The sequence below is a fragment of the Anguilla rostrata genome, chromosome 18, assembly GCF_018555375.3.
Source record: "Anguilla rostrata isolate EN2019 chromosome 18, ASM1855537v3, whole genome shotgun sequence".
Lineage (NCBI taxonomy): Eukaryota > Metazoa > Chordata > Actinopteri > Anguilliformes > Anguillidae > Anguilla > Anguilla rostrata.
In genome coordinates, this window is record NC_057950.1 from 19,570,194 (window position 1) to 19,583,852 (window position 13,659).

Below are 13,659 nucleotides of genomic sequence, written 5' to 3' on the forward strand. Positions count from 1 at the left end.
CGTTTCATTAATCCTGGTGTTCATGAAACCACTCGTTAATTTGTTTAGTAATGTGCATGGGAGCATCATGGGGGAACAGTGTTTGTGACTGAATCTATTATCATCTTTCACAGTCACTTAAATCTTTGCCTGAATCTTTGATCCAAAATCGAGGTCAGCTGGGTCTCCTCAGCATTTTTATACATGCCACAGGGCAAGATAGGAATGTCAATTGCTTAATTGTTTCATGCAGTACACCTGTATGGAAGCATCTGCATTTGTTATGTTTCTCCATTAATTTATTCAGGGTTTACTTTGTCACCCATCTCTGTATATACATGTATATATAGATATTTTCCTTTACAGGAAAGCAAGAATGTTTCCAAGTGAATATGCAGCTTTTGTACCTGAATACTTCTTTAAGTGTTTGAATGCACCATACATGCTTGCAAATCACAAAAGGGAGAATTATGGTAATGCACCTTAGAATGTAATTCAAGCAAAATAATTTTTTTCTGTGTCCATTTTTAAATACTTATACCTCCCACAGACAGCTTCAAACAAATAATGTTGGACCATATGTGCATGCTGAAATATACCTGTATCTGCAGCCTTAAGCCATTTTAATTTGTGTTATGCAAGACATCAGTTCAGTCACCATTATTAGTGCAATTCTAAATGTTTCTAGACAAACTGAAAGCAACAGCATTGTTTTGGGTGCTATGTAGACAATGCAGTACTGTCATATATAATATCCATCTGTTCTCAACCTAATAAAAACACTGTTCAATTTCACAGTGAGTAGAATTTTAGTAAGACTGCAGTGCAGTCGGGAGAAAAAAAAAAAAAAAAAAAAAAAGGTGCCTCATTACATTACAGGCATTTGGCAGACGCTCTTATCCAGAGCGACGTACAACAAAGTGTATAACCATAACCAGGAACAAGTGTGTCGAAAACGCTAGAGAGAAATACCGTTCCAAGTGCAGGGAACAACCGCATAGTTCAACTTGGACCCTGTAGGTTAAACTGATTAACACAAACACAAACAAAAACAGCAACAACGCAATCTATGCAAAAATGCAAGCAGTAGTTTAGACGAGTGCATTAACTAAGTCAACTATGAAGCAGCTACCTAGTTACAACCCTAAGATTACAGTCAATTTAGAGATTACAGGGAGGTAGGGAGGGATGGGGAGAGGTGCAGCCTGAAGAGGTGAGTCTTCAGTTGTCGCTTCCTCGTAACGAGGAAGGCAAAAACAGCGTTTAAAGGAAAATAAAGAATGCAGCTAAGTGATTAGTTGGACCGAAGTCTTACTACTAATCAAAACAAAAAGCTATATTAAAAAATGCAAAACCTTTTTCCTTACCACACGTTTCTCTAAGAGAGCTTTTCTCTGTATCGGCTATCGTGTACGTAAGTAGACAAGCGAAGAACAGACCTCATGTGAGCGTATATAAACTCTCTCAATCAGGTGCAAACAATCAGTAGTAATCTCAGGGAATCTCGGCGCGACCTCAGGCGGTTCTGAAGATTACCACACTCAGTTCCCTAAATAAGCATTCAGTTTCCTCAACAGGGATACTCGGACGATTAACACAAAAATGCCGTCGATTAGCACAAACCACGACACCGAGTCGCAAACGGAATATGGAACCATGACATTTTGTTTCTTTTATACGCACTGAATTAGAATGTTTTCCCTCTCCAAATAACTGTAAACAATAGCACTGAGTGAAATCATTATTATTAAATCATTATTAAAATCCTGTACATCTGTAATGTTCAGAAAATAACTAGGAAACTTAAAAATGAAAAGTAATAATGACCCTTTGTGTGTACTTTGTAGAAGCATCCCAAATGCATAATGGGCAGCAGTGTCGTGTAATGGGTAAGGAACTGGTCTAGTAACCTTCAGCTCACAGATTCAATTCCTGTGTAGAATACTGCTGTTGTACCCTTGTGCAAAGTACTTAACCTGCATTGCTTCAGTATATATCCGGCTGTATAAATGGATGCAATGCAAATGCTATGTAACAATGTTGTGTAAGTCCCTATGGATCAGAGCGTCTGCTAAATGCCTGTAATGTAATGTAATGTCTCATTCTGGTATATGGATACATGGCTGATTTTCTCTCTACATGTGGATGAAAGTACTGCTCCAGCAATATACTGTAAAAATAACTGTTGTGTTGAAAAATGACACAAAATGGCAGGCATATCCTGATCATTTCCTTTTTACAATATATATGGTTAACAGAATTTTTGTGTTATAATCATTTACAATTCTTACCATTGACAATTTTATCTTTACTTTACCTTTACTTTAAAAACATATGCTTTCTCTCAACCCAAATTAATGTTTCTGTCAGAGGCCTTTTTCAAAGTTCCACAAAAATGCTGAAATGTTGCAGAAAGCAGTCATATGCATATGCTTCTGTGATATGTGTATTCATTTCCAGTGTTTATGTACAGCTTTTTACCCACTCCATGACCAATACATTTTTCCAGTGTGCTTTCCACATACATTTTTTCATTTTTTAAGTATTGCACCATTTACCAGCAGGGTGGCACTCAATGCTTCACAACAGACATTTTCTGCAGGGAGTTTGAAAAATGAAAACAGAAAAACACAAGATTTACCACCAATGATTTGCTGAAACCACTTTATTGATATCACAGGAGTATGTGCACAATGTGATTGCTTCTTCCTTATAAAACATTAACGTGGAGCATCTCTGCATGTGTTGGCCCTCTTCGGCAATGCAGATGCATGCTGGGTAAGAGCGGTGTGGCGGGCGGGAAGACCAGTGGGTTCCTCCTACGCGGGGAGGCTGGCTCGCTGGCTCATGCAGAAGTCGGGCCTCAGACTCTGGATGGCGCAGTCAGACGTGTCCATGGTGCACAGGTTACAGTCGCAGCTCAGAGCCACGGGGAAAGTCACATGGGGATCCACGCCGGGGCGGCAGTCTGGCAGCCGAACCGTCTCATAGCGGACGTCTCGGTAGGTGCACACGCGCTGGTACACCGTGGACAGCGGGCTCTTGTAGCTTGGGTCCTGAGGAACAGGGAGCTTAACCTTATTCTGTCAAGTGCGGTTTATCTTAAATTACTAGGTGAGGGTAAGACTTGGCTGTTTCATATATTGAATCCATGTAATGTGGAGCTGAACCAAGCTTTCTGAAAGCGGAAACACAAGACTCAGAAAACCTTTAGTACTGTTTAGATTTTGCATGTTAAATTGAATTGACAGTGGAGATTTGTTTGTTCAGTCCTAGAAGGAAAATTATATTGCCGAATAAAAGCCTCTGCCTTTGAGCACAGAGCCCTGTTGCTAAAGTGAACATGAAATCAGCCATTCACTAAACTGTTGGGAATCAAATAAATATCTGTGCTTAATGCTGCAGATGTAAGATGATTGACTCGGAAAAGCCATGTGAATGAGACACAGTACCTTGGTGATGCAGTGACCACTGCAGATGGATGTTTGGAACACCAGACATTTTGGACATCCATCTTTCTCCACAGAAATAGTTTCATTGATTGGCTCACAAGGCAGCAGTAAAGAGCCTCCAGCAGAAACAAGGAGGTGACACAAGCATACAAAGAGGAGCCAGGTGCATTCTGGGTAGACTGACATACTGTAAAAAAAAAAAAAACAAATCAAAATTTTTTTCCACTAAAGTACAAGTTAAATCCAGTGTTTTTAAAGTCACCTCAATGTATTCAACTACCCAGGAAATTTGTTCCAAATATAGCCTTACACAAAGCAAATAATTTGAATTAAATTAACAAAGTACTGCTTCTCAGCTGCATTTCATAGTATGTATATTACAATGTCTACTTTACTATTATGAATGATGCTATACTTTAAAAATGCACTTTAAGAGGAATAAGAGGCATTGCAATGCTTCACTTTTAAGCTAAGGTAGGTACAGCTATGTATATAGGCACGTGTTGTTAGGTGGGAAGGTAGATATATACTTAGATAGAAAGGTTGGTATAGATAGGTAGGTGGGCTGGTATAGGTACTGTAAGTAGGTAGGTAGACAGGTGCAGGTAGGTAGCGAGGCAGAAATAGGTATGCAGGTTTGAGGGTACAGAAGAGAAATCAGTTACAGGCAGGTAGGCAAGGATATAAATACTGAATAATGCAATGAGGGCTTTAATTTCCATTGAATAAAAATTGTTTACTGCGACAATATCCGCATTTACAGATTTACATGTATTAGTTAGCTCTGGTGAGATTATAAGTATCATTACTATAATTTGCCCTAACCTCTGATCAAATGTGGAGGAATTGCAACTCAGTTGAAAACAAGATGCATTTAAATTAGATTTTAAAAAATGCTACAGTAGGAAATTGTCATTCACAGGTGCTATAATAGAAAGGAATAACTTAAACCAAACATCAAACTACTATGTTAAATAGTCGTTTCACCCTAGTCAGTATTCTAAGCAGACTGGTCATGATGAATTTGACTTACCTTGGAGAATGTATTCCAATGGCTCAGCTGGCCGCAGTAAAGTTTGGTTTCTGGTCTCACATTAGTCTTTGTCCATTTTATATAGTGGAAGCAATTGATGTCATGGTTTTGAAGCTCAACCCACACAGCGACCTTGCAGGTCAGCCCTGAATTTAACATTAATGCCACAGTGGATTATTAGCAACCACTGTGACAAAGTGAGGCTTCTTCCTGTTTATCATGCTGCACAAGTAATCTTTCACGGAACACTGCACGAGGGAACAAAATAAAGACTCACAGGTGCTCCTCACGAACAGCCACTGGCCTTGTAGTTTGCTCTCTCGCTATGTAACACTGTGCTTTTGATCGCTAAACCCTAGAAAAACATTGTACCTGCTTCATCACTACCTAAAGCTCAGAGTTTAGAAGACTTTGCTGTCTTAAGTCCCCTGTGACCAACTTCTAGGATGCCAGAGTCTTGTGTTTAAATGTACAGGCATTACAATGCATTAATCTTCTATAATAAATATCATTCTAAATTTATGGGGAAGTAAGTGAGATGGTCAAAAGTTTGGTTGGACGTTCAGTAGAAAGTAGTGATGTATTATAATGTTGATTGGTATCAGTATAAGCTGATAATAGTTGAAAATGAATGCATTGACATTGGCTGATAATAGTTAAAAATTAATATACTGGCATTGGTCGATGCTAAGATTATGGACGATTTTATAGCCTGATATGATGACACAACACACATGGACCAGGAAGGTGATACATTTGATAACCTGCTGATGCTGTAACTTAAGTTAAAAAATATTGTGCTAAAAAAAGTTGCCTTATTATAGTCATCTGAACTTTTTATTACTTTTTATGACAGATTTATCATTGATACCAGCCAAACTCACAAGCAAAGCTATACGTGACTCATACTCTGCTAAATAGTGAAGTGAGAAAGCTTAAATACTTAGTTATACAAATAAAATTTGTTCTAGTTTTCCTTCATAAGTTGAAGTCTGAGATCATCTTCTTCCATGAATCTGGAAACTTAAATACTCAGTAAAGCATGCATTGTGCATGATTTGTCCCATAATGTTCATTTGAACTGGTCCTGTAGCATTGGCAATATAAATCACAGGCAAAATAAAACTCTCACTCAGTCCTCTTGGCTGTCATTTTCCATTGTTGTAGAACTGGTTTCTCACCTGAGATAAGTTAAAAAGCCTTTCCTCAGTGAACCAAACACCCTACTTCCTTTATTTTCTCAACTCTGGTTGCCTTGGATGCTTATCGGTGTTTGAATGGGATAATATTTCCCTGAAGGATGAAACCTGTTCAGAATGTTCTAATCCATGTTGAAACTGGGGATGTGTCAGCAATGGTTGGTGTTAGCTTTTCTTATTCAAGGCTTGAGAGATAAATAGTACACACTATAATATCAAGAGATAAATCAAGGATTCTTAAGCTAAAAATAAACAGCACTACCTTGAAATGCTGTGGACCCATTGCCACATCTCTGAAAGCCTTCCCTGGCATCTCTGTGCATCTGTGACGTACGAGACAGTCAGGCATGAATTAACGTTTCCCGTAAATGTCATTTTAACTTAAATAATGTTTGACCAAGTGATCCAGCAGCTGGCTTTGGAAGCATGAAGGAGCATAGATTCTGCATCTGATATGGAGGGTAATCTGGAGTATGTAATGCTGAAGGGTGGATGTTAAGGTGTTGAGTATATAATGCTGAGTGGTGTCTGTTAAAGTGTTGAGTATATGATGCTGAGTGGTGGATGTTAAAGTGTTGAGTGTATAACGCTGAGTGGTGGATGTTAAAGTGTTGAGTATATGATGCTGAGTGGTGGATGTTAAAGTTCTAGGCCCTGGGTGCCAGAGCCTCTCTCCAGAAATTTTTTGGAGGAACTATGTGGGAAGAGCTGTTCATAAAGGATGTGGTTGAGACCCCCAGGGAATTTAAAGTCATTGTTGTCATGAAAATAAGATGAAAATTAATTCAAGTAAGAGCTGCTCATTTGGACTCACCAAAAAAGTTGGCAATGGTTCACTGGCGCGTGCTCATATAATGAGCTCCATAATGTTTGATTTGGCTCGTACTCCACTATTTCAGATTTGTAATCAAACAATTCACATGTGGTAAAAGTGCACATTCTCAACTTTTATTTAAGGATATTTTATACACTGTGGATTCACTGTGTAGAAATTATGGCAATTTTTATACATAACCTCCCCGTTTCAGGGTACCATAATGTTTTTCATATTGATGTTTTGTAACTGAAAGTATTCATGTTTAGTATTTTGTCGCATATCCTTTGCATACAACGGTTGTTTGAAATCTGTGACCCATGTAAGTCACCACATATCTTCTCTGGTGATGCTCTGCCAGGCCTTCCATCTTCAGCTCCTCCTTGTTTCAGGGGCTAGCTGCTGTAAGATTTTCCCTTCAGCAAATTAAACACATGTTCAATTGGATTCAGGTAAGGTGAATTACTTGGCCAGTCAAGACTTTTCCAGTTTTTGTTTTTGAAAACTCTTTTGTTGCTTTAGCTGTATGTTTGGGATTCTCAATTCTCTATGTCTCTGACTGTTTTTTCTTATTTCTTTGCCTAATAGTGGCTTCCTTGACTTTCACTGGCACAACTCTGGCCCTCATGTTGACAAACACCAATAACACACTCCAAAGGCAATGAAAATCTTAGAATCAAGACTAGATACAGAAAACTTATAACAGCGCTAAAAAAGCCAATTAACACACCTGACTAATCAGAAAAACCTGTTAAACCATTTGTATGAAACATTATGGTTCCCATAAATGGGGGGACTATGTATAAAACGTGCCATAATTTCTACATGGTGAAACCAAAACGTATTTTAAAAAATACCCTTAAATAAAAGCTGAGAATGTGTACTTTAACCACACGTGAATAATTTGATAACATTTTAAATTGTGGAGTACAGAGCCAAATCAAGAAAAATATGTCTTTGTTGCAAACGTGGAGCTCACTATTTACTCAATAATTCTCACTCTAGTGCAGTAGGCGGCGGTAATGTCACGACTATAGATCAGAGACGGTATAAAAATAAGACATGTAGGAACTTGAAATGCCAGTAGTGAAGGAACACACGGCTGGTAATTTAGGACGGACTGCTACTCATGAAGTGCGCATGCGAATAACACAAAATAAACCGATGATTGCAATGTAATACGTACTGAAGTCATCTACAATGTCGGACGAAGGAGTAGAGGACAGGCAAAAGGTGAGCATATTTAGAAAGTACAAGCTTCAGTAACGTATATTAATCGTCCTAGGTAGATAGTGTTGGCTAGAAAGTGTTTTGACTACTGTAGGCTGAAGAGAGATTTCAATAGTTAGCATTAATGTTAGCCGTTTAAAGGTGACTCGGTTGCATGGCATTTTCACGCTATTATTTGTGACTGGACAGCTGATTTGCTTATTATTTATCAGTGGCTTGCGAACCGCGGGAACACTTCTTTGTTGGTTACGATAGTGAGATAGGGGATGGATAGCTTAGTTGCCCACAGCTATACAGTTATATTCCGGCTTGTTATTCTGGGCAACTATGTATATTGCTGGTAATAGTGAGTGGTTTTGTGTTTCCTTGCAGTCATTCAAGCTGTTGGGGATAATTGACGTTCAGAACACTCCGTGTGCACGAGACTCCGTGCTCCATGGTGCAGGAGGGTCCCTTGTCGCAGGGTTGGGACACTTTTTAGTAACAAGTAAGATTTATAGTGCACGCCCTGCTTATAAAATCTTACTCGTACGGTGTCGGTCAGATCCACCCTGTTGACAATTCCATGCCTCTCATCACACCAGCCAGGCGTCCCCTCCCAGCCCTTTAGCCAACACTGAATTCGAATTTGTCTGAATTTTTAACTAGCATCTCTAGTACTGAAGATGGCAAACACTGATATGTATGGCAGCTGTGGTTCAGTTTAAACCTTGAAATAGCCTATGTCGAACTGTTGGATGGACTAAGGGCTTGTTCCCTGCCAACTCTTGACTTTGATGGATGGCTTGCCTGTATCCCAGTTGCATACTGAAATGCACAATGCTGAAATTTTTTTCCAGTTTCGATTATCAGAAATCTCCATGTGTGATGATAATGGTCATCTTAAATATGAACTGTTTTTCCCCTCAATTCTCAGGTCGAGTCAAAAGGTCTTTTGACTTTGGTGCTGCGGGATTCTTGCTGACAACTCTTGGATCTTGGTAATTGTCTTTTGGGCCTTCTTTACCAATAATGATGCCCTGAAAAACGTGCCCATATTGACCTGGTGTGGGCTGTGAATGTAGACACTGCTGTCCATGCTAGGGCTGTATTACTGTAAATCCTTGAAGTCACCAAATATGTATTGCATTTAGCTAACCATTATTCTTAGTCTTTCGCCTGACCATTGTGTGCAGAAATGGCAAAGATGAGCATACAAAAACATTTGCTACATTCTGTTAGTTAACCCAAATGTACCCCAGAAAATGCAGAGAGGGCCCCTGTGGATGTGCAGTGACTGTAAGCAACAGTAAATCAAAGAAAGCAGTAAAGACACTTACACTATTTACAGCTTTGAAGCACTGGAGCTAGATCATCTAAAGATAAACTGATCACAAGTTTAAAAAGAGTATTATTACACTGATGCTTCATTGACTGCACTCATTTCCTGTTGTCTGCTTGGAGATATTCAGCCCTTAAATATGTTTTTATTAAATTTTAATGATGTGTTTTCTCATGTTTTTAAAGGTTCTACTGTAGGTATAGTAATGCTAGGCTTCGTATGCAGCAGAAAGTTATCCAGGATGGAATAAAAAACAAAGTTATATATGAAGGAACCAGTCTAGATCCCTCCCGGAAATCAGATGAAGGCCCAGGCTGAAGCTCATGATGTCGCTCTCTGACCCAGGGAATTATTCAGATCCTTTTCCAGCCTTTCAGTTCACCTGAACGGACACACCAGAAACGATGGGAAATTGTTTTTGCCAGTTTTTTTGTAACTGTGTGATGAATCAGTTTTAATGTGTTTGTTATTATGATTTGTATTTTAAAATAAATTTGTACAAGCGTGCTTCTATTCACCCTTTGCTGCAGGCTTGGGAGAGTGAAGACAACTTGCGGTTTTCACTGAAATTATGGTTTCACCTAAAACCAGGATACTCAGAGAGCCCTAAGAACTTGGGGACCATTGGTTTAAATGCAGTTAATGTAATGGAGAGGGACTAGCATTAAGCTCTGTATGATAAATGATGTTTTACTTTCTTTGAGAACTGAGGAATGAAGATTTTGTCTTCATTACTGTGACTTCCATTAGCATGTAAACTCGTACTGCTACTGCTCCCCTTCAATAATAGCATGAGTGGGCCAATGCAGGAGAAGCATTTCACTTCACACAGATACAACAGTTTGTATGCTTATTTATTCTACTACACATTCACATAAATTTCAGTTTGGGGAACACTTCAGAATATATAGATTATGTATACATATACATATATATATTTATTAGTCTGAGACAAATAACATTTGCAAGTAAATTTAGCTGAAACAGAATAGTAACATTAATGGTCATCCCAAAATTTTTATCAAAGGCAGAAAAGCTTTTAAAATCACTCCACAAGGTGCTGGCCTCCTTGGTAGCAAAGCGTTTGTACTCTGTGCCATTTTAAAGAACCACTCCATAAAGAAGCTCATACATCACATTGCCACTTCAATTCCTATTTTTAAAATATGTGCACATACATATGATGTTGAAACAAAACATATCCAGTCAAATGAACAATTTGGTTCTTGCACGACAAAACAAAACAGAAAAGGTTTGGAATATTTGCCACAGCAAGCACTAATGGTAACACTATCAAAAAATATAATCAGTATAGCATGGCTTGCAATGTTTTTGAGCTTGACTTTTGAGACTACATTAGCATGAGCATATCCATATTGATATTCTCAAACTCCATCTCACCCTCTCACCATCCCATTTCACTCATCACTCAAACATTTTTCATTATGTTGATTTCATGTGCTTTTATTGATGGCCCATCTTAAGAAAGGGGGGGGGGCAACTGTCCCCCCAAATAAACTTTTTGTGCCTTTTATTTTTACTGTGAGTCGAGAGTGTTACGCATCTTTTTGACTTCATGTATAACCGCTGTGGTTTTTGGGCTATAAAACTGTAAATATGGTTTTCCGTACTGAGCTTTTGGCAATTAAATTAAAGCTTTGTGCAATAACATGGCAAAAGGATAACGTGGAGTTGATGCAGAGATCAGCGTGACCTCTGATCTGTATTTACTCTTTACTGCTGACAAAGACAGTTAAAGCCACACCCACTGATTCCTACTGGCGGATGGGAACAAACATTACTACACCATAACCTGGAAATGAACATGCACCACTTCACTCTGAGAAATGTCTTCAGTTTGGATCCAAATGAATGCACATAAGCAGCATCATACATATACACAGACATACAGGTGTCTCTTTGGTCCTTTCCCTTCCACATCTGACACTAAACACCAAGAACATGAAACATGACATGAAATAAAAGAAGGAACAGAACACCAATATCTAGAATCCTGGTTTGAGAGCGGAGAGATGCTGTTGCCATGGGGAAAGTAAGTATTTACAAGAATTTTACATTCAAATCCTGCATTCACAGGTTGCGCTGAAGTCTAGTTTGGTTTGAGAAACAAATCTGCATAGCAAATGTGCTCCATATTTCTACAGCTGGCTCTAAGTACCAAGCATTTGCCTGAAAAATTCCAGGAACATTTCCATTCCAGGTAAGCAGTTTGTGGGGAATATGCAGTACAGTGTATGTTACGCGGACAATTAAACTTGAAGGTTCTGAGTTTCTGGATGGTATTGCACAGCACAATGAAAGAGCGTGAATCGAGTCCTCTGATCGAGATCTAAACAGGGCCTTAATAATAAACAATGAAAACCAGACTTCCATGCTGCATGTCTACCTTTCATGCCTAAACTTCTAAGCTTGGATAACCAAGAAATACAATTATTAAATCTGCATTATCATTTGCTGGTATTGTCTCAAATGATACCTGTCTTCTTGAAATATTTTACTTTCGAAATCGCCAACTCTCATTCCAAAGAAAAAAATAATTAATTCATATACCTTGAAGTAAAGACAAGAATATTGTCTTTCCAAACATCTATGCAGCTCTATGTTTGCTTAATAGTGGAAATACTGTTCAATCTGACAATCTTAACTTGTTACAGAAATCTCAGCTGTTTTGAGTCTCATAATACTACACTATGATGATGCACATGAACTACGTTTCTTGTTTTTTTTTTTTTTACATTATTGCCAGAGGTGCTACCTTTAATTTGTGGCAGACGCCAGTACAAATGTCAAGTGTATTAAAATACTGAACTTCATGCTTTCATCTGTAGAGGCAGAATGAAACTTTTATATCAAACCTACATTTAAAACTATCTGAAAAATAATGTGATTTTTTTACAGACTTATAGGTTGGCACTGCAGATTAGATTATAGTAGGTTAGTACTCCAGATTAGACTATGAAAGGGTAGTACTGCAGATTAGCAACTACTGTGGCTTGTAGAAGATGGAGAACATATTCCATTTCAACATGCTTTTTAAAAAATATTTTGCAGCATCCCTATAATCCTGGATACCCAACCAAAAACAAAAACAAACAAAATTTCTTTTTGTTTTAATAAACCCTGGTTGGAAGCAGGGGAAGCCATTTAAAGACAGGGACCGGGATTCAGTCAACATATGCATTTGTTTTTATACTGGACTAACAATTAAAAAGCAAGAATCACAGTTTTTCCTTCAGAAACAGTTTGGCAAGTTCTCTGCAATTACTAAAACTAACTGAGTGATCACGAATGTGAACCTGGCGTTCACTAATATTAACTCTTCGAAACTGGTTTCCAAAGTGCAATTTAAGAACTAAATACAGGCAAGACTCTGTGGCCAAGTAACAGGGTGGCATGTGGGTTCTTCATTTACTTTGCTATTATGCAGTTTGGGGTTTCTCTCACCTTCTCTGCTGTGATGCAGTTTCAGTGACACGGCAATATGCCACAGAACCGTACTGCTGAAATGCGAAAAAATGGTTCAGGGTTTGAGAAATCCACCAATATGTGCATGATACCATAATCCATGTGCGCTGTTTGTCTCTACAAGCTTAATGCAAGCTTAAGCATGTGAAAACAACATAAATGAAAAATAAACATTTTCAGACTACAAATTTGTCAATGTCATATGGCACAACACATCAGACTTATGAAAATGTTACATCAAAACACAAAATAAAAAAAAAATTTTAAATGTATTTTTAATATAATCATCTGAATAATTCTTAGGGCAAATGTAATAAATACTTAACATATGGATATAACATTAAATATGATTAAATATGTAGTTATGGATGTGGGTAAATGGAAAACAATATTATTTTGAATATATTAAATATCTTGCCCTTGTATGATGTGTAACAGTGATATTAAAAAATACACCAAGGCATGATTAAACTGAACAATCAGCCAGAATTCAGCCAAACACCTGTAACCTGGTCTATTCAGACTGACTGGGGTACAGCGAGCCCTTACAGACAGCTTCTCACAGGATGATGTCATACACTCTGCCCACACGGCCCAGCCACTCCCGCACAGCCTGCCGCACCCTGCCATCGGTCACGTGACACGTCAGCTGACTGATGCAGGGAAATACCGCTGGCTGGAGGGCCACAAAGGTGGGGTCTGGGAGGAGCTGCACCTGGTTCAGAATGGTCAGGACCATGTTGGTCCAAGCCTGGGAGAGAGGAAGAGGCAGAGAGTGGAGAGAGGGAGGGTGGGAGACAGAGGGAGGAAGGGTGGGAGAGAGAGGGAGGAAGGGAGGGATGGAGGGTGGGAGAGAGAGGGAGGAAGGGAGGGAGGGAAGGTGCGAGAGAGAGGGAGGAAGGGAGGGAGGGAAGGTGCGAGAGAGAGGGAAAGAGAACCATAATTTGAATGAGTTGGAACAAAAGGTGCAGCTGTGTAACAAAACAAAAAAACAATAAGCAAAAAGGTTTCTATTCATTTCAGAAACATAATCAAACAAAAAGTATTCTGCTTGGAAACCCCAAGAGCATTGATTGGCCTTTATATCAGGAGAGCTAATTTTGCTGGGTGTGCAGTTTTCCCTCCGGCCTGCAGGAGGCAGTCTC

At 38.8% G+C, this 13,659-nt stretch overlaps 3 protein-coding genes across 6 annotated transcripts in view; 1 reads left to right on the forward strand and 2 right to left on the reverse strand.

Moving 5' to 3' along the window:
• Window positions 1-2,626: 2,626 nt before the first annotated feature.
• Window positions 2,627-4,620, reverse strand: lhb (luteinizing hormone subunit beta). Its single transcript, XM_064318241.1, has 3 exons — window positions 4,465-4,620; window positions 3,432-3,618; window positions 2,627-3,035 (listed from the first exon to the last, which is right to left on the reverse strand). Exons 2-3 carry the CDS (start codon window positions 3,615-3,617, stop codon window positions 2,799-2,801), a joined length of 423 nt encoding a protein of 140 aa, XP_064174311.1. The 5' UTR covers window position 3,618; window positions 4,465-4,620; the 3' UTR covers window positions 2,627-2,798.
• Window positions 4,621-7,549: 2,929 nt separating this feature from the next.
• Window positions 7,550-9,535, forward strand: LOC135245282 (cytochrome c oxidase assembly protein COX20, mitochondrial). Its single transcript, XM_064318242.1, has 4 exons — window positions 7,550-7,710; window positions 8,080-8,194; window positions 8,624-8,687; window positions 9,214-9,535. Exons 1-4 carry the CDS (start codon window positions 7,678-7,680, stop codon window positions 9,344-9,346), a joined length of 345 nt encoding a protein of 114 aa, XP_064174312.1. The 5' UTR covers window positions 7,550-7,677; the 3' UTR covers window positions 9,347-9,535.
• A 329-nt stretch (window positions 9,536-9,864) lies between these two features.
• The window catches only part of arfgef3 (ARFGEF family member 3), a 33,986-nt gene continuing 30,191 nt past the window's right edge, over window positions 9,865-13,659 (reverse strand). For all 4 annotated transcript variants that reach the window (XM_064318233.1, XM_064318231.1, XM_064318230.1 and 1 more), the window contains one exon: window positions 9,865-13,265. In XM_064318233.1, the coding sequence (XP_064174303.1) occupies window positions 13,074-13,265 (192 nt within the window). In that variant the 3' untranslated portion in view covers window positions 9,865-13,073. The remainder of the gene's footprint in view (window positions 13,266-13,659) is intronic.